This window comes from Grammomys surdaster, unplaced genomic scaffold (genome assembly GCF_004785775.1).
Source record: "Grammomys surdaster isolate TR1022 unplaced genomic scaffold, NIH_TR_1.0 125742, whole genome shotgun sequence".
In the NCBI taxonomy this organism is placed as follows: Eukaryota; Metazoa; Chordata; class Mammalia; order Rodentia; family Muridae; genus Grammomys; species Grammomys surdaster.
This window is the reverse complement of record NW_021620574.1, coordinates 986,464-1,010,820: the sequence shown is the minus strand read 5'-3', so window position 1 is coordinate 1,010,820 and position 24,357 is coordinate 986,464. Positions and strand designations below refer to the sequence as shown.

The window sequence follows — 24,357 nt, the reverse complement described above, 5'->3', positions numbered from 1 at the left end:
GTCCGCTTCCATGGTTCCTTCCCTAGACTTCAGGAACTGGAAAAGACTCAGACTTGAAGCCCAGGCTCTCTCTCGACTAATCTTCTACCAGCCAAACTCCTGAAACATTTCTTCAACTTACCTTATAAGAACGAATGAATCGGACAAATACTGGGAAAAACACAGAAGGAGGTGTGGTCTTGGGACTCTCACCAAAGTAGCGCACAACTGCATTGTAGGCCTCCTGAGTAAAGGGCAGACAGAAGGTCGTCCCAGTGGGTAGAAGCCCAGTGCTCACATATGGACAGAAGGCCCACAGAAAGCAAAGCCTACTGTCAAGAGAGGAAAGCCAATTATCCAAGCCCCTCCTGAGTCATAACTTCGGACATGGATGTCTGCTATCTTTAAAGTCCCTTGTTACTACCCCCTTGCCTCCCCATACTGCTGGCCAGTGTCTGATACAAGAGTTGGATGCCTACCTCAAGTGGCCTAGTGTGCTGGCTCTAGGTGTTTGTTGCCTGCCTCCCCCAGTTCCTTGCTCACCTCAGCAGTCTTGGCATCACGCTGGAGCTTGTCCAGTTTGCCTTCATTGGTACTAAGGAAGTTTCGAAGAACGCTGTTGTCATGAATGCTGCATTCCCGCCGGATCAGCTCCATTCCCCGGCCCAGCTCTTTCACGTCCAGCAGCACGTTCTCCAGGGACACTATTTACCAAGAGCCTGTCTGAGGCTTACCCAGGACGATAGCACATTTATCCCACCATGTCCCCTTGGCATAGACTTCAGGGATGTACATGTAGAGAAGTCCGTGTCAAGCAGGCTGGGCTCTCTCAGGCAGTAGGAAGGAATGAGGGTCAGAGTTTATGGACCCAAAGAACAAAGTAGCAAAGGAAGGAAAACCACCGAGACGGCTGGTCTCCACTGGAGCTGCCTGGGCCTGCTGTTGCTTTTTCATGGGCAGGATAGAAACAGTAGTACGTATATCTGTCTGGAGGGGGCTTTATAGGTTTTCTAATCACATCACATACATGATAGAGAAATACAATCTCTAGGCCAGTCTAAGAGAAGCCTGATCCTATGTGAGCCCAGAGGAAGGCTCGTTCTCTCTGGAGTTGCCCCTGCTCATAGCTTTAGCAGAAAACTGAAATAATAAGAAGACAACAACAGCCAGAAATGGACCGGGTGTTGCTCCTGCTCAGGTTCCTGGGATTGTCCTGGAAGAGGGAGCCCTCACCTGCTGCAGCCTTCTCCACAAAGTGCAACTCATGCCAGAAATTAGCCAGCTCCGGGTATTTCTCCTTCACCGTCAAGGCAATGAAGTGCAGCAGTGTCATCTTGCGGTCAGTGGACTTGGTGTCCAGCAGCTGAAAGGGAGTGGTGGCAACAGCGCTAAGCACTTTGGCTCTGGAATCCAGCTGTTCTGCACATGCCGTCCCTGCCATCTTACCAGGTCCAGACTCTGGAGCTTGAAGCCGTAGACAGCACCTCGCTTGCTGCTGTTCATGTAGTTCCCCAATGCAAGTATGATCTGTTCATAAGAGGCAGAAGGCAGGTCACAGCCAGCCACGAGGACCCACCCCAGGCCCTGAGAACCACCAGCTCCAGTCACTCCCTCTCCCCACCTCCAGCATCTGCTTCAGTTTCTGTGAGGACTTGACAGAGGCGGAGGCTGCAATGATGGCATTCAGTTGCTGAAAGACAAGATGAAGACTGATATCCAGGTTGGGAGGAGAATAAAGTCAAGGCATAGGCTAGAAGGAAGGACAGTGGACATGACTGGTGACAGCAGTGAACAGTGATTAGGGAAGAGGGTGTACCGGTGTAAGCATTTGCAGATTGTCCTGGAAGTTGCCCAGAAAGGCCATGCCAGCCATTCGCTGGGTCAGCCGTTCCACCTTGCTAAAGAGTAGCATGAAGCGGTCCTCGGCAGCCAGCTCCTCGAGCGGCTGTCGCTCACGCTCGTACTGCCGCAGCAGCTTCACCTCTGCCTCTGTAGGCAGGAACCGCATCAGGCACTCCACAAAGTCCACAGGGAGTGTCTGTAAGTCAAACCTGTGCAGGATGAACAACACAGCACTTCAGAGCTGACATCTGTCCACACTTTCCCCTCATCCTTAGAAGGACTGGAGAGTAATAAATACACAGGACTCAGCTAGAGACAAAGCACCATTGCTTCATCTGTCCTAACAAACTGGCTCTCCTGACTTTGCTCTCTGCTAACATGGTGGAATCCCTGTCAATGCTAATGCTATTCCCGATACACTCTTTCTTCTGGGCTGAACATGCAGCTTCTCTCACTGAGCCTGAGACCCAGACTGGAGTCAGTGTGCTCTGTTCTGGTTAGCGGGCCACTGAGAAAGGTGAGCAAGTCCTGTCAGGAGCCCTGGAATCTAGGGAATCAGCTGCTGTGGGGACAACTGGGACAACAGCTGTCTGGGGACCAGGGTCAAGTTGGTGGAAGCCTCACGTGTGGATGGCCCTGCAGATCTCCTCAGCTGAGCGCCCAGCCTTGCGGAGGGTGATAGCCAGGTTCTTGGCACGATTGGCTTCCAGAAGGGTCACCTTGCTAGCAGCCTTTTGTGCGGTCTTATTCTTGGAGCAGATGAGGTCAAGAGCAGGACCCTGGGCCTTTGTCTTAAATAATTCTTCAAACTTGTCCAGGTCTAAGTCCTGGCAGAAATAATAAGAAGGGACAATGTTGAAGGCTCAAACAGTGACAATACCCACTGACCACATGCCCTGCAAGGATCCAGTCATGACTGGATAATGGTGTCAGTCCTGCTCTGCCTGAAAGCTTTTCTAAGACCAGAAGATCTGGCTCTAAAGTCATCCTGGTCTCCAGGCCCCGCCCCAGCCCCACTCTTCTGGACCCCAGACCCGTCACCTCCAAAATCTTCTCATCATCAAGTTCACTGAAGACAGTGCCATTGATCTGATTAGGTTTCAGTGCTGTCCAGTTGAAGACTGGCAGCCGGAACTTGGTCTTGATAGGCTTCTTGATGCGAATGGCTAGGTTTTGGAAGGAGGACAGGTATGAGGTAAAAGCCAAGGGAAAACTCCAATAGCATTGCCCAGAGCCCGGAGGACACTCACCTGACAGGCCCACTGTCAACACCACGGAAGGAGCAGCACCAGGGAGAGGTGGGGCAGGGGGACACTTGTCTAGGAAGAATAAATGCCATCATGACCCACAGTCATAAGACTCTAGGCTGCCCAAACTCTGCCTGCCTCCCTCTTCTTAAGAGACCAGAGAGGAGTGCTATGGAAACTCTGGTCAAGTTGATCCTGGAAGCGTACTGAAGGGGAGAGCCAGCGCTAGGCCCTGATGGAGTTCCTCCTGTTAGTTTAACCCCAGCTTGGCTGCCTTCAGAGGAATGATTAAGAGCAGTGCCTCAGAGATCCTTGAAGCAGAATCTGCCCCCAGCATCACTTCATCTGTTTCCCACAAACACTGGTCCTCCCTTAGCCCTCTCTCTCACCCTGACTTGCTATCCTCCTAGCCCTCAAATGATGCTATTTCCCAGCTGTTGTCTAAGACCCAGTCCTGGCATCACAAAGAACCTGCCCTTCCCGGCTTAGAAGTCCCAGTTACCTGGTAGTGGAGGAGGGGGCGGGGGCAAAGGTGGAGCTGGTGGAGGAGGCAGAGGAAGAGTCTCCTCAGTAGGTGGGGCTGGAGCCAGCAGGTCCAGGTCAGAGGCTGGCATGCCTTCAGTCAACTCTGCAGGGCCTACCCTGGCCAGGGCCTCGCTCCCACCCATGGATTCCAGGCCCCGGGCACTCGGCTCCAGGTGGCATCGGCGCTGGAAGGCCTCTTCCTTTTCCTTAATGAGCCTCCGAAGAGTGTGCACCTGGTTGCTTGTGTTCTCATATGTCTCCTGTCAGGCAGACAGCACAATGAGGGAAGAACGGGCTGAAGGCTTTACAGTCAGTTCCCCTGGGAGTCAGAATTCCTACCCAACAGACTCTCAAGAAGGGACATCTCAGTGAGGATGCTCAACATAGAAGAAATCCAGGTGAGGAACAGCAAAGCTGGAGTGTGGCAGAGCAGAAGAGTAAGCTTGCTTCCACTGGTATTCGTATAGGCCCTTTTTCTCAGCTCAAGTCTGTTCTCACTGCATAGGACCATCGGGGCTGAAGGAAAAGGATGCCCTTTTGAAACTCCCATTGGTCTCCTGCTAGATGGGCACTGCTGCTCTTTCCACCGACCTTAGGTCTTCATTACTGCTTTTATTTCACTGGCTGTGGATACCTGCTCAGATGGAAGCTTCATGGATAAGCCTTTGTGATCCCTATAGCCTTCCCAGCTTCCTGTCTAGTACTAGAGGCAGGGATAAGCAGAGACACACTGAGCTGAGCTCGGTAGCCACCGTAACTACAGTCTTCTGAGACAAAGAGGTTGTGGCTTGGCTTTATAACTACGTTATAAAGTTAGGAGAAAGAACACAAGAGACTGAAATAGCAGAAGCATTGCCCTCCAGGACACCTGTAGACAGTAATAAATAGACGGACTACTCTAACCATGCTCAGCAAACAGAGTGGAGAAGCATGTGAAGGACAAGCCACCAAGTGAGCAGGAAGAAGACTGCCTGCCCCGGATTCTAGGGGCCCATGAGCATCTGCTCCCATTCTCTGCTGGGTCTGGCCAACTCCAGCTTCAAGATTCACAGAGAGGAAGCTGGGTGGCGCCTTTAATCCAGGATTTGGAAGGCAGAGGCAGGAGAGATCTCTGAGTTCCAGGGCAGCCTGGTCTACAGACTGAGTTCTAGAACAGCCAGGGTCACACAGAGAAACCCTGTCTCAAAAATAAGAGAAAAGGAAGAAGAGGAGGAGGAAGAGGAGGAGGAGGGAAAGGAGGAGGAGGACGACGACGAGGAGGAGGAAGACAAAAAAAGACCCAGGAGGTAGGGTGGATGACCAGGTCACTGTTGCCTGAGTGCTGCACACAGATCAGTATCTTCCCTTGACAAGATTCGGGAAGGAAAGTCCTGAGGAGCTGGGACCTGGGTCAGCGGAGGCCTCCCCACTGTCCCCTCCCCTTACTGGCACCTTGATGCTCTCCAGCTCCTTCTCCCGCTGTAGCAGCTGCTTCTCCAGTTCTGCCACCCGCATCATATTCTCATTCTCCAGGTCCAGAAGCTTCTCTGTGAGCTACAAAATGGAGAAGGCATGTTCAGAGCTGTGTTCAAGCCCAAACACTCAGCATAACTTAAAGCCAAACCAGGACCTGAAAAGCTATGTCCAAAAGGCAGCCTTATTCAGGTGGCATCCCTACATGACTCTCAGGGGCCAGTAGTCCTGATACTATGAAACAGAAATAGATACAAGGCACAGTCTGTCCCAAGTTCAAGGCCAAACCCAGCCATAGAGGTCAGCTCATTCCGGTAAGTAGTGCTCAGTGGCTTGGGCCAGAGTTCACTCTAGAGAGGCTCAGTGGTTCTCAAGGTTTCCTGTGGCTCAGTCTGGAGGCAGGTAGGTCAGCTCCTGGATTCCTGGAACCCAGTTGTGCCCATCCTTTCAGCCTTCCACAGTGGCTCTGGCAAGCAAAGGACACTTACATGGGACACATGCTCCTCTAGTTCTTCCACCTTTTCCAGGGCTACATTCTTGGTTTCTGCATCTTCCAACAAGCCCCCCACGTCAAACACATTGTCCAGGTATGCTTGAATCTGCACCTGTAACTTCTCGCTCTCTGTGTGCCTTGACTTCTGTGGGACAGTAGAGAACAGCATGTGGAGGAGTCAGCTCAGGACTCACGGACACTCTCAGTACCCCATCATTGCTTCACAACTCCCTCCTAGAGCATATGACCAGTGTCTTCTAGACATTGGCAGAAGGGCCCCAGTCCCAGGCCAAAGACAGGCAGGTTCCAGATCCATCTAGGACTATATTCTTACTTGTTCTTAAATATTCTTACTAAAACATAAAAACAAAAACAAAACAAAAAAAACCAAGCTCTCTCTGTGTGTCTAGCTGACTCTCTACCCTAAAACACTTCACCTTTCCAAGATCATAGCTTACCTGTAGGAATTCCTCCAGCCCCAACTTGGTAAACTCATATTGCAGGTGGACCCGGAAGTTCATGTCTTCTACTGAGTGTACCACAATGTTGATGAACTGCATGCAGGCCACCTGGGGAAAAGAGGCAGCCCCTCAGAACACAGTGTGGCCCCGCTTCAGCAGCAGAAACCTTCAATGGACACGGCATGCACCTGTCCCAGACCCAGGTCCTCACCATGAAGTCAATGTTGCTGTCTTCATTCCGGAAATACTCCATTAGCTTCTCAAACCGATGCAGTTCTTTGCACACCTGAATGCGCAAACAGTCTCAGAGGAAGAATCTCTACTATGCAGAACTGAAATCCCCAAACACAGGTTCCCAAGAACATGATGAAGAAAGCATGGTTCAGACCAAGTTTAGCCAAAACTCAGTGGGACACAGTGGCTAACATCCTCGCTAGCCTTCAGAAGGTTAAAGTAGGACTGCCATAGTTTGAGGCCAGCTTGTGATATAAGGTAAAAATGTGTCTCAAAAAACAAAAACCAACTAACCAAACAAAACATATCAAAATAAATATATAAATAAAATAAAAATAAAACAAAAACCAAAGTAACTATAACTTTATCTAGAAACTGTGCCATTTTGGACACCAGAAGAAAACCCAGAACCTGGAATCTGGCTTTAGGTCTCTGACCCTCACCACAGTGAAGGAATCCAGGATAGCCTAGGATTTAGGTGCCTCTAAAGTTAGGCCGGAAAGACACACAGAAGATCTGATGCTATTAAAATACAGACAGAGGAAAAAAAGGAGTCAAGCCATGGCTGCAGTAGAAGGCTGGGGCCCCACGGGGACACAGAGGAGGAGCCAGTATGCAGGAAAGCCCTCAGCTAAGAAGGGTCCAGGGGCTGCTGTGAGTTTCTCAACTTTAAAGAGGAAGAGCTGTTTCCTGAACCAGACAATGGATGCTAGGGAAGAGGCCCAGAGAGGAGGAAGAGGCGGGACCACAGCTGTGGCTGGATGTTGAAGAATCCCGAGTTCAAGCAAACTGGGGTTTCAGAGGTAGACCTAAGGATGGGAAAATTCCACACAGGAGTTCTCTCTCCCCTCCCTAACAGCTTTCTTCCCTGAGAATATACTTGCTTTGGATCCCACCTGTGGGCTCATGGCAGCAGAGCCACCTGGGAATCTATAACACGAAGATGCCCAGGCTCCACTCTAGTGTGTGAGTAGAGCCTGTGCCAAAAAAAAAAAAAAAAAAAAAAAGGAAAAAAGAAATGAAAAGGAAAAAGAAAGAAAAAGAAAAAAAGTGTGTGTTTTGCTTCTATAAATGTATATGAATGTGTGTGCTGTTTCTGTGGAGGCCAGAAGGGGGCACCAAATCCTCTGGAACTGGAACTAAAGACAGTTGTGGACCACCGTTTGGATACTGGAAACTGAACCCAAGGCCTCTGCAAGGTCAGCAGGGGCTCTGATACTGAGTCATGTGTCCAGCCACAGTCTGCACTCTATCCAGAGCCTCACTGACTGGACAGTGGGAGGTGTCCTGGAACAAGCTCTAAAAGACTTGAGTTTTGCTTTGGCTTTTGTAGTCTCACTCTAAAGCAAGCTGCTTAGCAGTTATTTTAAAGTCACTAGAAATCCCAAGAAATTGGATCTACCCAGTTCCCCACCTTATCTTTTACACACACACACACACACACACACACACACACACACACACGAACAAGCAGAAGAGACCAACCTCTTTGAAATTGTCAAAGGCAGCAAGGATGATTTCATGACCTCCCCGCACCAAACACACAGCTGCCAGCAGCTCCAAGACCAGGGCTTTGGTCCTAGGAGATGAAGGAAGTTAACATCCAAGGCCCATGCAAGCCACCACAGCTCATGTCCTTCAGAAAGAAGATGGAAAAGGAATGCTTGTTCCCTCGTTAGGCTGTGAAGTGAACCCTGGACACGTCTCCTCCAGCAGGAGTTCCTGGCTAAAGGACTTGTCAGAGATAAATCAGGATCTTTAGATACCTGGACATAATGAGGAGGGAATCAACACACCTTGGATTCTTGTTGTTGAGGCTAAGTGCAATTTCATTGACAGCATGGGGGTGGGACATGACCAAGTTGAAGCCATACTGCAAAGGAAAGGACAGGAAGGGACCTTGATATAAGAACGGAGAAGCCAGCAGGTCTCCACTGGCAATCCTGACTTTCACAAGCTGGTGCTCTGCTGTCTTGGTTGGATAGATGAGGCAAAAGGGGGCAGTACATTCACGGCAAGCATCACCCCCTCACCTGATAGTTCATGATGGCTCGGAGGCAAAGGATGCAGACATGGACATCATCCTTCTGGCTCACCAGACGGGAGTTCTTCAGGGCCCTGCGGCCAGGGAGAGTACTGTACCTGGGGGACAGGGCCAAGTGATCAGGTAGGGACAAGGCTGCTGGTGAAGGTTAGACCACCAGGCTACCTTGTAGAAACAGCAGAAGTGGAGGAAAGAAACCCTGCACCAAAGGCCAAGACAGCTAGGGAGCAGAAGGCAGTGGAGTCAGCCTTCACCTCTTTGGTACAGGCCTTTGTTGGCAACTGCCCAGGACCCCAGCTTTATACTCTGCCAAAATCATGCTAACCCCAGAGCTCTCAGAAATACAAAACTGTTGTAAGGAATTTGTAGTCCTTGGGGTAGGTCACAAAGACTTGCATCCAAGAGCCCCTCCTCCCTCGCTTAGTTACACCTGGCACACTCAGTGGGGCGGAGTCTGTGCGCATCTCAGTCTCAAGTCCCCAAAGCTGAGCAGACCTACACAGGCCTCATGAAGGCTTGGGGCCGTGCCTGGCTGTGTATCTTCTCTCCACTACCTTAATGTTTTGTGAGAAGAGGAAACACATACGGAATCTACTCCTGCAAGACCAGAATGGCGAGCAGTGTCCATGACACAAAATCCAAGAAGAGAAGGAGAGCCACAAGAGAGACGTAGGTCAAAGGAAAGGCTACAGAGCTATGAGAACAGCCTCTGAGGGGCACAGGCTTGGCGAAGTGATCCAGTCCACCACAGGACCGCTCTTGTGAAAGCACAGACAAAGAAAGGCACAACAACTTTGGAGAGAAAAGACCTGAAGGGGAAAGGAAAGGGAAAGGAAGGACCCAGCAGTAGCTGGGGCTGTTCTCTAAGAGCTGATGGGAAAAGTGAGAGTTAAGGGGAAACGGGTGTGGGGGCAGAGGCTGAACTGGCCAGTAAAGCCCAAGTCCTGCCCGAGGTCAGGAAGGAGTGGCTAGGAGAGAGTGAGGGCTTGGGGAAGGGAGAGCTGGAGCATCAGGGGGTAGCACAGCTGAGGACCATGTACTTACCCAGGACAGACCGCTGGGCAGAGTCAGGGAGAGAGAGGACAGATGAGAGACAGGCGAACAGGCAGAGGGCAAGAGAGCTGAGCCTGGAAGCAAGAGTGGAGGGAGGAGCATAAGCACTCACCGGGTCACCGAGACCTGGCTGGGGCTGGGGTGGGAGGCAGGTGGTCAGAGTAAGCACGCACATACCGGAGCACGGACTGGCGCGCAGAGCGAGCGAGGCTGTTGGTGAAGGGGGCCGACAGGGCGCTGGGTGGTTGCAGGTCCTCGATTGACCTGCTCCAGGACCGCAGCTTGTCAAATGCACCGTCATCACCACTCTCCAGACCCTCAAAGTCAAACCTAGAGCATGAGAGGACACACATGCGCACACGCAGGCACATATACAAGGGAAGTTCTGTGCCAAGCCCCCAGCAAGCCCACCTCCCCCTCTTCAGGCCTCTGTGGCAAACAAAAAGCAGGAGCAGCAAGAAGAGGAAACAGAATTAGGCATCGGAGACCTGATCCTGGTTGGAGCTACCAACGTAAGGCAGGGCAGAGAAGGCTTAGATAGTTTTAGGAAAGGGGATCTGAAGGCTTCTCCATGGCCTGAGGGCTGTGGGGCTGGCAGGCTTCCTATGCTCCTAGCCTCAAATGGGACATCTCAAATCACCATGACTCTACTTAAATAATCTGTACTAAAGATAATGGAGGGAAATGAGCCAACTGCAGGTGGCCAATAGCAGTGGCCAAAAGACTCAGAGCGCCGTAAAGCAGCCTAGGTCACCAAGATTGGACAGGTCTGAAAGGACAAGAATCAGGGCCCTGGAAAGCCAAGGCTGAGCTCAGCAAGCACACTACTGCCTCACCCTACCAATGGCTTCTGGGACTTGGCTTGTTTAGCTTTTCAGTGAGCCGGGGGTCTCCTGCCAGGCCAGTATGCTACTAGCAGGCTCCTAGTGAGCTACACCCTAGGCCTATCCCTCTGAATGGCTGATGTTTTATTTCCGAGGCCTCCATGTCTTCCTCCTCAGCGTCAGCTTCCCTAGAGATGAGCTCAGACTGTGAAAGAGGGAGGTGTTCTAGCCCCTGAGGAAGGGAGTATTGACTTTGGTTACTTCCTGCAACAGGTCTCTCACCATAAGCTGTTGTGTCCAGAGCAAAGAAGTCAGCTGAGATCACGCAACACTCGGGACCTTCTCTTACATCCCAGTCCCCCAGAATGCACACCCTGAAAAAGCAATCTCATCTATCCCTTCTGCCCTGTACCCCTGTAGCCTCTAAGAACTGGGGCACATCTCCCAAAGGCTTTTCCCCATAGGACATCTTGCCCATCATGAAGGTCCAGTGCCAAAGGCTGGGACTTTCTGGAACAAGGGAGAGCGACAGAGGTAAGGCTACAATGATCAGGAAGAGTCCTGACATCAGGTGGCATTTAACAGGGTGATCCAGCCATGGCCTCACCCCTTTCCTCTCAAGACCTTCCAAAACACTGTCTTTTGTTCCCTGGAGTCTACTTCCAAAGGCACTGACTGCTCTGGACACCGAAGTGTAGTCTTGGTTTGGAGCAATGGGATTGTTTGCTTTTTTAAGAAAGATAGGCATATTTGGGGAAATGATCTACATCTTTTTACTATAAAAGTTCTGTACTAAAAATTTACTTAAGCAAAATTTCCCCCATTTCTTTCTATAAAAAGATTATTTAAAGGGACAGGCGGATTATGAATAGGACTTCCACAGAAATGTGGATGGGAATGGGTTACTGTCAGTTTAAGGAGGATGACCTGGGCAATGGGATGGGACGCTGAGCCTGGGGAATATTACTGGGTCCCCTTGAGAAAATGCACGGAACCAAGAAGAACCATAAGGGCAGGGACAGTGGGAAAGCAAAAGTCTAGGCAAGGCCCAAGGGTCAAGAATCAGGTTTCTCCAGACTGGGGACTTTCAGTTCTGGAGCCATGGGAAGCTGAGCAGAATTGGGACCCATCCTCCTTAGGCTGACCTGTCTAAAGTGTAGGCCTGCATGTGTTGCTAACTTAGTTTACTATCTGTTAGCCTTCTTTCCTCATGTCCAGAAATTGCAGGCGGGCTATGACCTGGATAATAACAGCAAAGAAGCCACCACAGGAGGCCTGGTATATTCCAAATGCTGAGAGGGATACACACCTTTCTCATCTAATCTGTTTAGTCAGGAGGACAAAGGTGCCGGAGGTTCTCCTTCAAGGCACCTTGCCATGCTTGCTCCCATGTGAAACTCCATGTGCCAACTGCCCCCATGTGAAAAGGAAGCCTGGGAAATGCTCCCAAATACTTCAGTCTGTTCAAGTCAAAGGTCATGCTCACTGGCCTTCCTCAACAATAGGTCTATAGTAACCCTCTCATATCTCAGGGCCCAAGCTGCCTCATGAAGACTCAGTGTTGTTGAGATTATTAAACCCTACCAAGCCATCTCCCTGAGGAGCCAGGCTATTTCCTTGGAGAGCCTGTAGCTCGGCATTTAGGTCATCTGGCGTCTGACTCCGCGCTCCCTTTCCATGCTGTTCTCTTCATGCTCCCCACACATGGCTTCTGTTCCAGCGAACTCTGCAATCCTGGCGATTCCTGTTATCCCTGGCTTGCTCACTTCTGCAGCAACACTTGAGCTATTGCCTCCTGTTCTGGGATGCCCGCTCCCACCTTCTCTGCTGGAATCTCACCCATCCTTTTTCTTTCCCACCCCCCATTTCTTCCCATGTTGGAGACTGAAACCTCGGCCTCAGCACATGGCAGGCAATGTTCTGCTGGTTTGCATTGCCAGCCCCTATCTTCTTCTAAATAGACTGGGACTGTCTGCTTCCCAGGGAGTCTCCAACCTTAGCCCTTGTGGTACTTACATGACAGAACACTGGGCAAACGACAGGTAATCCACCAGCACATCCAGGCCTTTGTTCTCATCATTGAGAAACTCCCTCACCCACCTGCAGAGACAGGACACAGTGGGTGTAGTATATAAACTGGCTTGCTCTGGTTTGGTGGAGGGCTCTGATCCAGCAAGCTAGCCCCCAACAACTTTACTCTCCTGTATGCTACTGGAACCTACTATCAGGCCGAGAAAATCCCGAAAACCATACCTATGACAGATCCATATGTGATCACGCTGCCAGCCTGGACTTCCTACAGGCAGGAGAGCCAGGGATGGGAAAATACCTTCTAATGCCACTCCATCACAAATGGGCTTCTGCCAGATGAGATTCTAGCCAGTCTCTCCTCGTGGACCAGGTTATAACCCCATTATTTTCCATGTCCCTTTTGATCGGACACAATGCTAGGCACGAAGTCCTTTCCCATCATATACTGGAAGAACTGGGGAGGCATCCAAAGCATTCACCACTCACGGAGCTGTGCCCAAAAAAGCCTGCAAATCCCTAGTGCCATAAATCTCAGTCAAGAAGAGCCTTACAGGGCCAAAGGGCTCCCTCTACTGAGTTCAGTCTTGAGAAGCAATGAGCAAAGATGGTCGTGAGAGTTCTGTGTTCAACTGGAGTGGGTCTGGCAGAACTGAAAAAGCTTGGGGAACAGTTAGGAATTCAACCCCTGGTATGTCATGACCCCCACAGTCAGAGAGAGGACAATGTGGGAAGGCAGACAGGTGAGCAGACAGGACAATGACCTAGGGCATTTTTGCTTTCCTTTTAGACTATGCTAACTCTGGAATAAAAGTGAAGAGCAAATTCCCCCAGAATTGATGGGGGTGGGTGGAATGGGTGGAGTGTCGCTGCTGTGACAGGTTTGTTTCAGTGCAGAGATATAAAACCCTCAGGATGGAAGCCTTTTTCTCCCGAGTACTCTAGTCCCCCGAAATGTCCATGGAACTACATAAACCAGCTGTGTCCAAACTGCTCTGCAGGGCTGTGTTTACCCCACAGCTGGAAGATCAGCTCCATCCTGGCTAGCCACACCCACAGCTGAGAGGCTGGCGCTAGAGCACCAGGCTTGGCTGATTTGCCAGCAAAGCTTCAGCAGAAGCTGACACTGGAGCTGCCTTAAGTTAGCTTCCTCTCTGGGGGCCGACAGGCCTCCCATTTCCTGTCTGTCTGCTCTCCAGCTCCCCACCCCCTTCTCATTTCCTGTCTGAGTCTACACTGCTATTTTAGGGATCCTGACACTTTGAGGGGAGGTTAAAGGGCACTTTGACAAGGCAGAAACCCAATACAAACCACAAGAGCTAGAGGGCCCTGGAATCCTGCTCAGGCAGCCTCACCCCAGAGGGAGTGGACCCCGGACACTCCTGTCTCACTCCCGCAGGACCCTGTCCATCAGGCTGTGACCAAAGCAGGATCTCCTCCCCACTTTGTCCTGGCCTCCTTCCACCCTGACTAGCCTGACGAGCTTCCTGAGGAGAAGGATGCTGCCTTCCTCACAGAGCTATCCAGAGAGGCCTCGGATGAGATGGCACCGGCTTAGCTCTTCCATGGGAACCAAGGGCTGGGTCTAGACCTCAAACTTGTAAGCCGGTGCCAAGAAGCCCTGAGGCCTGGGAACGATGCTAACCACACAGGACTGTTTCTTTGTGGTCCTCTACTAAGGAGAGCAGACCTCCATGCTCACACCAATTACAGCAGGACTTAGAGAAGACAGCAAGGCCTGAGAGAGGTCCTGTGGGGTGCTCAGGACTGCCACAGTGTCCCTCTTAACCACACCCAGAGCCTAAGTGATGAAGTCTCTTAGCTTTCCTTCTGTGAGATTCTTAGGAGTGGTAGTGGGAACAAAAGTGGCCACACTTTTCTCAGTGGCTTTCTATGTCTGGGTCACAGTTGACTGTGGTGTGGACACCATGCTTTGGCTACCACAGCACAGTTCCTAACACCAGGAACTGTCCCTTTCCTGTCCTCTCCTGCGCCGCTTCCCTTCTGTGTGCTGCTGCAGCTGGTTACATACAGATATCATCTCCCTCTAAAGAGCTCTGGGTACATCAGGCCCGGGGGCAGACAAGCAGGCTGCTGCCTTGACAGAAGAGGAAGAGCTGGTGATGTCAGTGGCTCTTTCCACCTTACTCTCAGGAAGCTCAGGGACACAGGCTGGCATCTACCCAGAAACCCCACTTCACCCTTCACTGCTCCCTTGCTGAGGCACCCCCACCTGGAGAGCGGTGGTCTTAGCTCACTGTCCTTTCTGCATGGTCCCTCTTTTCAGCTGTTTCTTACTTTTGCTGGAACAGCTTCATAAGACAGAGGCACCGTGCTCTCCCTGAGCCTCATGCATCAGCAACCCCTGGTTTCCCGCTCAGACTGAAAGACACAGACCCTGGGGGCCGGCTCAACACACTGGCAGCAATAGGATCTGTGAGCACAAGAGACATCCAACGCTTGATCCTCTCTGTCTTATATCTCTGGTGCTTTAGGAAGCCTCTTCTGCTCATGTACAAAAATTATTTTCTTTCAAACAAATAAGTAATCTGTATACCAAAAAGTCTAACTAGTCACCAATTAGGAACTAATTTCATTGTTCAATAGAATACATTCTCATGTCCCAACCTTTGTTGGGCCTCTCTTGGCCCAGTACCAGACCACAGGCAGACTCTGGTCTCAGCTGCTATGGGAATGTCTTCCAGTCAAAGCCACAGGACCCCAAGAGAGGCCCCAAGCTTGCCAGAAGTAACTGGTCAGCAGCTGGCAGAACGGAAGGGTAAAAATGTCATAAATGGCACGTCTAAAGCTCTGTAAAGCCAGATGCTATTCAAGGGACAACTTTGCTTCATGGCAGGAAGGATAAACCAAAAAAGGGCACCTAAACCTGTGTGGGAGGCAATGTCTGTTGTCAGGGAGAGGCCGATGGCAGACCCGACTTACCCAATGTGATTGGTGCGGAGTGAGATCTCCAGCTCCCGTAGGACTTTAGTTGACTCCTGTACTCTCCTCCTGAACTTCTGTAGACACAGAATCTTTTGTCACTTGATAGACATTCCCTGTCAACCATTTTTCTGTTCCTTTTTTTTCCAAGACAGGGTTCCTCTGTGTAGCCCTGGCTGTCCTGGAACTCACTCTATAGACTAGGCTGGCCTTGAACTCAGATACCTCCCTGCCTCTGCCACCTGAGTGCTGGGATGAAGTCATGTACCACCATGCCTGCCCTCCCCCCTCTCTCTTGACTTTATTTACTTATAAATTTGTATATGAGTGTTTTGCCTGCATGCATGTCTAATGGACCACATGCATGCACTGCCTAAAGGGGCCAGAAGACAACACTGGAGTTCCTGGAACTGCAGTTACAAGAGGTGTAAGACACTGGATATTGGCAACTGAGGCTGGATCCTCTGGGAAAACAGCATCATCTTTTAACTGATGAGTCATCTCTAACCTTCCTCTATCAACCCTGTTTGTTTGTTTGAGGAGGAGGTATACACCATCTTGCTATGTAGCCCAGGTTGTCCTAGAACCAATAATCCTATTGCCTCATTCTTCTAAGGACATCATAGGCAAACACTACTATACCCAGCTCTCCAATTTATACTATAAATAAAGGAGCAGAAAACACAGGGGATTCAATTACAGACTTCCCTCTAGCACTGGACAGTCACTTTAGGCCTCAAAGCCCAGATATTCAACTCCCATTACTCAAAAATCAATGTCAAAATACTTAGCTCCAAGACAAAAGGTTTTTGCCCAAACCCACAGGACTACGAAGAGACTTTCTGCCTTGTACTTCACCTTCCGTGTCACATTGGGGTCCAAGAAGCTCTGGAGTTTCTGGATATAGGTGTGTGGAGGATTCTTCACTTGAAATCTTTCCTGAAAGAAAAATGCACATGTATGTACACAGAAACACAGGTGTGTTCATGGAGGGCGCTAAGGAAGGAGAATGCCTTTAGTGTTCAGTTTGAGGGAACTTGGCCTCCAGCTGTCCCTTAGCATCGTCAACCCTACGTTCCCTTCTCGGACGATTCTTAGGCACACCTCACCTGCGGCTGTAGTCTCCTCCTCTGCTCAGTGCTTCCTAACAACTAAAGTGCTTTATGTCAGAAGCTATTTTAAGAGTCTACTGCTTGCTAAGATGCAGGACTACAGAGCCGTGATTAGTACCTCAGGCAGATCCGTGACTGGCTAACTGACAGTTAGGGAAGCCACAGGGAGGGGAGCTCTGCCTCAAAGAATCTAGTTTTTGTAGCTCCGACCTCTGCAGCTGGGGCTCAGGTAGTTTTGCTGTGCTGCTGGCGCTCAGAGTAAATACACTATCTGCTCTTTGCCCAGGATCTGGAGCCCAGCAACCAAATGGAGTTCTCAGCAGGGCTACCTTTCAACACCTTTCCACACAGAGTGTTACTTACTCAGGTCTACCCACGAGGAAACTCAGCAAACCCCTTGGCATTCTGGTCCTAAAAAGGTCTCTGAAAGAAGCTCCCTGAAGAGCTCAGGGGAAGAAACACATAAAGGGCTCTAGGAGAACGTATAACGCTAGGAAATCGGACCTAAAAACAAAAAAGGACTCCAAGAAAAACTAAGATTATGTCACCTAAAAAAGAAGTTATTTAGTAAAGAACTTTAGTACCAAAGGGCTGCTGTTCTCCAGGTTCAATGCTTAGTGCAGAGCCTAAGGAAACAGGCCTTTTCTGGTGCAAACTTGGACCTCAGGACCAAGTTCTGCTGGCTCAGGGAAAGCATAAGCCATGGCAGAAGGAAATAGCTAATAAAGACCCGGCACTGTTTGTCATGGCCCAACCTGGCTGTGGATTCTTTGAATGAAAATCACCTTACACCTTACAAAAATCAGGGGTTTTTGTCAGATTAACTGAGGTATTTCAGTATGTGTGGGGCTCCTAACAGGTAATCAGCCCCTAACATCAGCTCTTATGGTTTTGCTCAGAGCCTGAAAAGAAAGAACACGTTTGTTCCTGACAAAGCTCAGCAACTGAGTGCTTCATAAACACAATGCCCATACTCTGTGCCAGGTCCTTCCAGACCTATCAAAACCATACAGAGCTCTGCAGTCAAAGCCTCGTGACCTGTGACCTTCCCATGTGCAGACCCAGGCAGTGAGTGTTATAATATTTTGGTTCTCAGCAAAGTAATACTTTTTCTTCTTGCTCAGTTCTAAACACTATCCATGCGATGACAGCTGTACTCCTCAGCTACGGTGATATTTCAGAACCAAACGAAGGGAACAAGGGCATCTCCTTCTAAAAGTCTGTGGCCGATAGAAGCAGCACCCCCACTCCACCCCCACCATTTGTCATGTCTGGGCCACAGCAAGAGGGTCTTCAGCCTAGCCTACAAGCCCAGCCACAATCCTGAGCTGGACAAACTTTTGTGGGAAAACGGCTCATCTTGCCCACAGCTGAGCCTGCACAAACCACCATGACATCACTGTTCACTGGGCAGCCTCTCGTGGGCATACAGGCTACCAGCTGTCTCAGCCAGGCAGCCCCTAGAAACCAAGGCAACCTACTCTGTGCTAAATCAAGGCTGGTCCTGTCAGCATGGCAGTCGACTCTTTGGCCTTACTGTCTTGTGCAGGCAGACGCAGACCGCACCTCCTGACCTTCCCAAGCTCATGCCAAGCTCATACCTGGTCACAGATCAGATCCCACTTCTTCTCATTGTCGTACTGCCGCAGCAACCGGGCCTTGTCAGGAGGCAGGTTCATAGAGCTCTGAGGAGGGAATCCGAGTTAATAAGCTGAGTGTTCCACCATACCTGCACCCGGAAGGCAGGGGAGGCGTAAGCTTCCCTCCTCCCCTTTACAGATGCTGCAAAAGTATTATGGACGGGGGCACTCTTCCTGTCTCCACGATGTAATTGTCAAGTTTGGTTGGACAATATTTTTCAAACTAAAGGACATGTAATCAATCTGGTGTGTGAAGATTAACCTTATTTAAACTGTGAACTAACAGCCGGTGAGATGGCTCATGACGGAAGGTGCGCAGCTACCGAGTCTGTCCTGAGTTTACACCCCAGAGCAAAGAAAACCCAACTCCTGCCAGCTGTCCCCTGACCTCTGAGGACATCGCGGTACAGGTGCCCCACACACCTACACAAAATACTTACAAATGCAAACAAGATTTAAATAGAAGACACCAGGGCTCACTGCAAGTAGGAAGCATAAAAAAAGCTTTCTTTAACATTCCACATATATGTCACATACACATAAGTCATGCTGCAGAGCAGTGGTGGGGCACGCCTTTAATCCTAGCACTCAAGAGGCAGAGGCAGGCAGGTCTCTGAGTTCGAGATCAGCCTGGCCTACAGAATGAGTTCCAGGACAGCCAGGGCTACACAGAGAAACCCTGTCTTGGGAAACAAACAAACAAAAAGGTTCTATATGTAATAAAAGGCTTTTTGTTTTTGTTTTACTATTTTAAAGTTTGTGTGTGTGTGTGTGTGTGTGTGTGTATACACACACACATGCTAGCTTCACTTCAGAGTCCAGGAGAGGGCATGAGGTCCTCTGGAGCTACTGCTGTAGGCAGCTATTGGAGTGGCACTTCTTAGCATAAGACAGGTCAGAACTCTGGCCGCCTCTCTCAGCTTGCTTCTCTGCTATAACCTGAGAAGCAAGGATCTTGAACAGATGCAAGTGCGTGAGGTCACCCATGCAAACGGAACCACTTGCATACTTTTAGAAATAATATCTATGAAGCTTTAGAACTTTAAAAGGCAGTAGCAACTTACTTGCTACTAATTACCCTTCTATTTAACCATTACATGGCACTATCCAGACCCCTTGGGGCACCCTAATATACAATACTGAAGGCTAGACCATGAGTCATTTTACTTTACTCACTATTATGTACTGAATGAATAGGCAGTGCAGTGCAAGGAAGGCCTAAGTCTGCCTGTACAAGGTATAAGCCTCCCTCCTGTGCCCCCTGCAGCCGTGCCCCCTGCAGCCGTGCCTGCCCCCTTCTCTCTTCAGTCACATGTCCCCTGAAGTCATGGCTGCCTTTATTCTAGGTCACAACTTTGCTTCTAATAGTCTGACATTTTGATCAGATCACACCTGCACACCTCACTTGTGATTCAAACAGGACGCCCCATCTGAGATGCCTCTGGAATGCCTTCCTCTTACCTCTACCTGCTACACAGAGAACCCAGCTTTCTCTCCCTGGTAACCCAAACCTAACCGCTGGCTTCACCCCTGTCCAGCGCACGGATCCCCGTCCTTACATGAATGCTGGATTCAGGATCTCTGAGGACAGAACAGTCCTGGAGACAGCTGTTCTATTGGAGGGACCAACAGGGAAATCCTTTCATGCGATTTACTTCTATCCCAATCTATTCGTCATGCACTTGTCTCACGCACAGCATCACGCCACGTGTACACGCATCTTACCCCGAGGACTCAGTCTACACTCAGACTCCTCCTCTCAACACGTTCATAGAGAGAAGCTGATGAGGAGCTGATGGCGATCGATCGGGGCCTGGGAGCAGTGGCCTGGCTCAGGGCCCGGCTGAAAACAGAACCGTTACAGTTCACACACAGGACGCAGGTTGAAGCCTCCAGTTAGCATGTACAAAGAAAGAACTTAGGATGACAGAGACAAGAACGGCCAGAGGAGGGAAGGACAGACAACCTCATCACAACTTTCCCATGTTTCTGTCTGCTGCCAAGGAGTCTGCATGAACTACACAACAGGCTGCAACTTCCCCACATCTGGACAAATACAACCCATCCCTCTGGAGCTGCTGCTTTGCTGATGGTCTGTGTCTGTGTGGATCCAGAACTGCCTTGGCCTACCTGGCTAGGGGGAGAGGCTGCTAACAGCTCTCCCTAAGAGAAAACTCAGCAGAGTCTCCAGGAGCATCCCTGCCTCTCCTCATCCTGAGCATAGCAATGCCATCTAACGACACTGCTTCCAAGTCTCAGCCAGGAAAAAAAAATTCCTATTTTTTCCTGTGGAAGAACAATGCTAGTTGTGCTGGCTTTTTTTTTTTTTTTTTTTTTTTTTTGAGACAGGGTTTCTGTGTAGCCCTGGCTGTCCTGGAACTCACTCTGTAGACCAGGCTGGCCTTGAACTCAGAAATCCACCTGCCTCTGCCTCCCAAGTGCTGGGATTAAAGGCGTGCGCCACCACCGCCTGGCTCTGGCTTTTTTTTTCTTCCTTCCTTCCTTTTCTTTTTTTTTTTGTGGGGAGTAGGGGTTCAAAACAGGGTGTCTTTGTGTAGCCCTGGGCTGCCTTGGGACTCTTGAACCCAGAGATCTGCCTGCCTCTGCCTCTTAAGTGCTGGGATTGAAGGTGTGCACCACTGCCTGCCTTTTTTTTTTTTTTTTAAACACAAGCTAGAGTCATTTGAGAAGAGAACCTACCTCTCTTGAGAAAATGTCCCAACCCAGACTGTCCTGTGAGCAAACCTGTGGGGCATTTTTCTTAATGACTGATGCAGGTGGGTCCCCTCATTGCCACCCTTGGACAGGTGAGCAAGGTACAAGCAACAAGCCAGTAAGCACTTCTCCATGACCTCTGCATCAGTTCCTGTAAAAGCATTTCTTATTCTCTTGACGTATTTTTTATTCTCTTGATATAACTGTCATCTCTGAAGCTTACTATCTCTGTTAACCTAGGCCTAGTTCTGGAAGCTTCTAGCCTCCATACAATCTTATCTAGGCCTAGAATATTTTTCAGCCTCTGAGACTTACTGCTGATAAGCTTCCCCTTTCTTTTTCTTTCTAAACTCTGGCTGGCTGGTTCAACTCAGCTGTTCTGGCTCAAACTCCTCTCCAGGTTGACTGACTCAATCTGGAATCTGTCAGTTTCCCCTGAATTGCTCTGCTTGGCCCCCAGCTAACTCTAGGCAATCTGTTCTGACCTTTTGTCTCCTTCTGTCTTCACCTGTGTCTAGCTTGTTCTCTCTCTACAACCTGTCTCTGTACCACACTCCCAGGAGAATGGCCTCTCTTTTTCTCTGCCCCTCCAATAGCTTCCCTTTCCTCTTTCCACAGAGAGTTGGGCATATCCTATTCTGATGTCACTTTGTCTGCCACTAGATTAGACATCACTTTTAAACATGGGTGTTTCCTTCTACAGACTAACTTTACCTTCATTGTTTTGGATTAAAGGTGTGTGCTAAGGGTGTGTCTGTATTCCAGACAGAGGGACCCTGCTCTGGCTCCCGGTGATGACGTACTGTGATGTGAAGTGGAAGTGAAATGGTCTCTCCCCTCCTCCGGCTGTGTTTTGGTCATGGTGTTTCGTCACAGCAATGGAAACTTCAGACCTTGCCACGGAGCAGGAATAGTCTGCTGTGCCGTAACAGACATCATATCCTGTCGGCACTGATTTCCTCTTTTGGCCAATCACTGTGGGCTGCAGCGGCTTCCCATCTCCCTGCCAGGTGCGCTGGTGAGGAAATGCTTGGCTCTCTCCAGGCTTTGAGACTGAGCGAAGTCACCACCACCCCCTCCCTCTGGGTTCCTATCTTAAAACACAGAGGATGCATCAAGGACCCTCAGAGAAGATGGCCCCTGCCGTGTGGAAACAGGTGACAAAGCATGAAGCAGCCCTAACCAGAGGCCCACGTCCTGCCTGGAGCTTCTGTGGCATTTCTGGACAATGGCCTCAGCTTTGTCTGGACTGAAAAGTGTAACGGGAAGGAGATGGATAAAGGAAAACCTACAACCTCCAGCAGTCTCACAGAGCAAAGTACTAACTGGCGGGTGGGAGGCAGTAGCTACGGCAGAGGACCAGGCGGTTCTCCTCCTGCCAGACAAGAAAGAGCACGAAGACTCTCACCTCCACCTGATAATGTGTATAAACCTGTCCAATGTTCAGGGGAAGCCAACTTTCTGGCTCCCAGAGCCACCCAGGGGTTAAACCTGGCAGGGCTCTAGACTCAGTTGGAAGCTTGATCACCAGCATTTTCCCTTCAGTGGTTCCTTGGAGACTGGGCTCTCAGAGGCAAGAGCTAAGTTCTTGCTGAGTCCCTGATCCAGGTGTGTTGCTGAGCAGAAAGGCAGCGGAGGGCACCAGCTGTGAGACCAGAGTGCCCTGGATCCACTTGGGCATGTCAGAGCTTTCAAGCCCACTGAACTCACTCACCACACTAATCTTACCACCTCACAGGGCTTTTTGAGCATCAGGTTATGAGCAGTTTATACCTGCACACATCTGGAATATGATGGGCACTGGCAAAATCCACTCTCTTCCTAGAAAGCCTGTGTGGTACTTGGTGTCTGTTCCTGTTCGTCCTTCAGTAACTGCTTCTCAACACTGAAACTACAGCATAATCCTTTGAACCCTTTTTAATCTCTCTCTGATTTCCTCTAAGACTAGGAAGAATTTAAACATCACCACTTTTGGGAGAGGGGAGAGACACCCCCCCAACCCCCAGGAGGGAGGGAGATAAATCTCAGCCAAAACAGTCACAATAAGGAGATAAGAGAAGGGGAAGCTGAAACCAAACTGAAAACAGCTCTGCATACTACTCTCTAAGTCAGAGTAACCAGCAAGATGCCTCATAGCAAAGGAAGAAGCAGTGAGGATCTGCTGCCTCTCCAGCAAGGCTGCTCTCCTCGCTCCCCACTTGGGGGCTTATATAACTAAGTATTCCTCTAACAAGGTCTCCTTACTTCCCCCCAACTTGACCCTTGTCCACCTCAGAAACACCAGGAAGGAGGAAGGGGTTCTGCTGAGGTTCCCTTCCTCTGTCTGCCTTGCACCCCACCCCCAAGTCCACGTAGCCCTCCCTCATTTCTTTCCCACTGCAAGAAAAGGGAAATGACATGTGCTTGACCTTTCCTTAAAAGCTGCATGCCCACTCTGGGACTCACCACTACTCTGCCGGTCTTTGTGAGCCAAGCCTGGGGAAAACCCAGCATACAGAAATAGGAAGCACCCATAATTCCCTGCTACATTGCTTCTCCTGGTCTCAATGGATCAAGACAAATCTAGGAATGGACACAAGAGACACACTAGAAGCATCAGAAACGTCACTTGGAAAAGGACTTTGGGGACAGCTACAAATGGGCTACAAATGGTATTTACTCTTAGCAAAAACAGAGTCAGTGATCTTATTAACGTCTTTTCTTGCAGAACCCACAGTTTTTTAAGCTGGACACTCCAGGCCCTGTGCTTGGACTATGGGGTGGAGATTCCTGGATAGCTGGGTCTAGAGCTTCTGTGTAGGTACACAAAGTGTTTTCCTGGGTACCATGTGCTTCTCAACATGCTGCTGTGCCCCTAGATGCAGGTGCCACCAAGGCCTCTCTGGCATTTGTCCATGAACACAGTGGACAGAGGAGCAGAGGTGGGCCATGGTGAAGAAGAAAGTCTTGGAAGCTGAGGAGGCTGCTGCAGGAGGACCTGCTGCTGTTCCCAGACTGTATGCCTAATGGGATCCCCACCTCACCAACCAAATTACCTCCAATGCCAGTGACAAAGCTGGCAAAACAAGGCACGAAGGCCCATAGCCAGGCATCAGTAGGACAGTGTTTGGAACAGCCCAGCCACCTTCATCGTGGCCCCAAGATTGTCAATGGGCACAGCTGTGGCCAGCTGGGTAATGCTACCAAAGGATGAGAGTTCAAAGGTAGGAGGCTTCAGCCCCTCCTACCTTGGCTCCTTGGCAGCCATAGCCAGCCCCGCTGCAGTAGCAGCTCCCAGACAATGAGAGCTATTTTCAGCCAGTGCTTTAACACGAGCCAGCTGGCCAGTGTGCTGGGCAGGAGTCCTCCACCACCCAGCCCGCCCAGACAGCGGGCTGCCTGGCCAGCCCCACCCGATCATGCTGCTGCCACCTCTGCATCACTGTTTATCTCACTGTTTCAGCACGGCCCCTCCCAACACCCCCAAAACTGCAATCCTGTCATAAGGAAACAAATCAGAGCTTCATCAAAGGTCCAGGAGCTAACAGCAGAAAATCCAGACATAGGAAACACAGCAGCCCCTTCAAACACCCACACTTTTCCCCAAGCCCATAACTGGCTGGGGTAGAGCAGGGGTGGAGATGAAACCCACGGATAGGCAGACTCACTGTGGCTCCCACTGACCCAGAATCCAGTCTTCTCTACCAAGCCTGGGAGACGAAGCTCAGTAGTGCTCCTCTTGCCCACTTCCTCTGCCCTTCCAGAGCAGGGCTTCAGAGAACAAGA

The 24,357-nt window shown here is 50.2% G+C and overlaps 1 protein-coding gene across 4 annotated transcripts in view; it reads right to left on the bottom strand.

Moving 5' to 3' along the window:
- Fmnl3 (formin like 3) overlaps positions 1-24,357 on the bottom strand; it is a 53,068-nt gene that overhangs the window by 2,537 nt on the left and 26,174 nt on the right. For 2 of the 4 annotated variants that reach the window (XM_028788274.1, XM_028788273.1), the window contains exons 2-23: positions 17,839-17,922; positions 15,984-16,064; positions 15,126-15,202; positions 12,171-12,254; positions 9,508-9,660; positions 8,267-8,375; positions 8,030-8,106; positions 7,719-7,812; positions 6,211-6,285; positions 5,997-6,107; positions 5,534-5,683; positions 5,025-5,126; positions 3,571-3,853; positions 3,072-3,140; positions 2,863-2,987; positions 2,446-2,648; positions 1,796-2,030; positions 1,601-1,669; positions 1,426-1,506; positions 1,213-1,342; positions 523-683; positions 122-223 (exon numbers count right to left, since the gene is read on the bottom strand). In XM_028788274.1, coding sequence (XP_028644107.1) covers positions 122-223; positions 523-683; positions 1,213-1,342; positions 1,426-1,506; positions 1,601-1,669; positions 1,796-2,030; positions 2,446-2,648; positions 2,863-2,987; positions 3,072-3,140; positions 3,571-3,853; positions 5,025-5,126; positions 5,534-5,683; positions 5,997-6,107; positions 6,211-6,285; positions 7,719-7,812; positions 8,030-8,106; positions 8,267-8,375; positions 9,508-9,660; positions 12,171-12,254; positions 15,126-15,202; positions 15,984-16,064; positions 17,839-17,922 — 2,655 coding nt within the window. The remainder of the gene's footprint in view (positions 1-121; positions 224-522; positions 684-1,212; positions 1,343-1,425; positions 1,507-1,600; positions 1,670-1,795; positions 2,031-2,445; positions 2,649-2,862; positions 2,988-3,071; positions 3,141-3,570; positions 3,854-5,024; positions 5,127-5,533; positions 5,684-5,996; positions 6,108-6,210; positions 6,286-7,718; positions 7,813-8,029; positions 8,107-8,266; positions 8,376-9,507; positions 9,661-12,170; positions 12,255-15,125; positions 15,203-15,983; positions 16,065-17,838; positions 17,923-24,357) is intronic. The other 2 variants (XM_028788276.1, XM_028788275.1) reach the window with 1 other exon arrangement.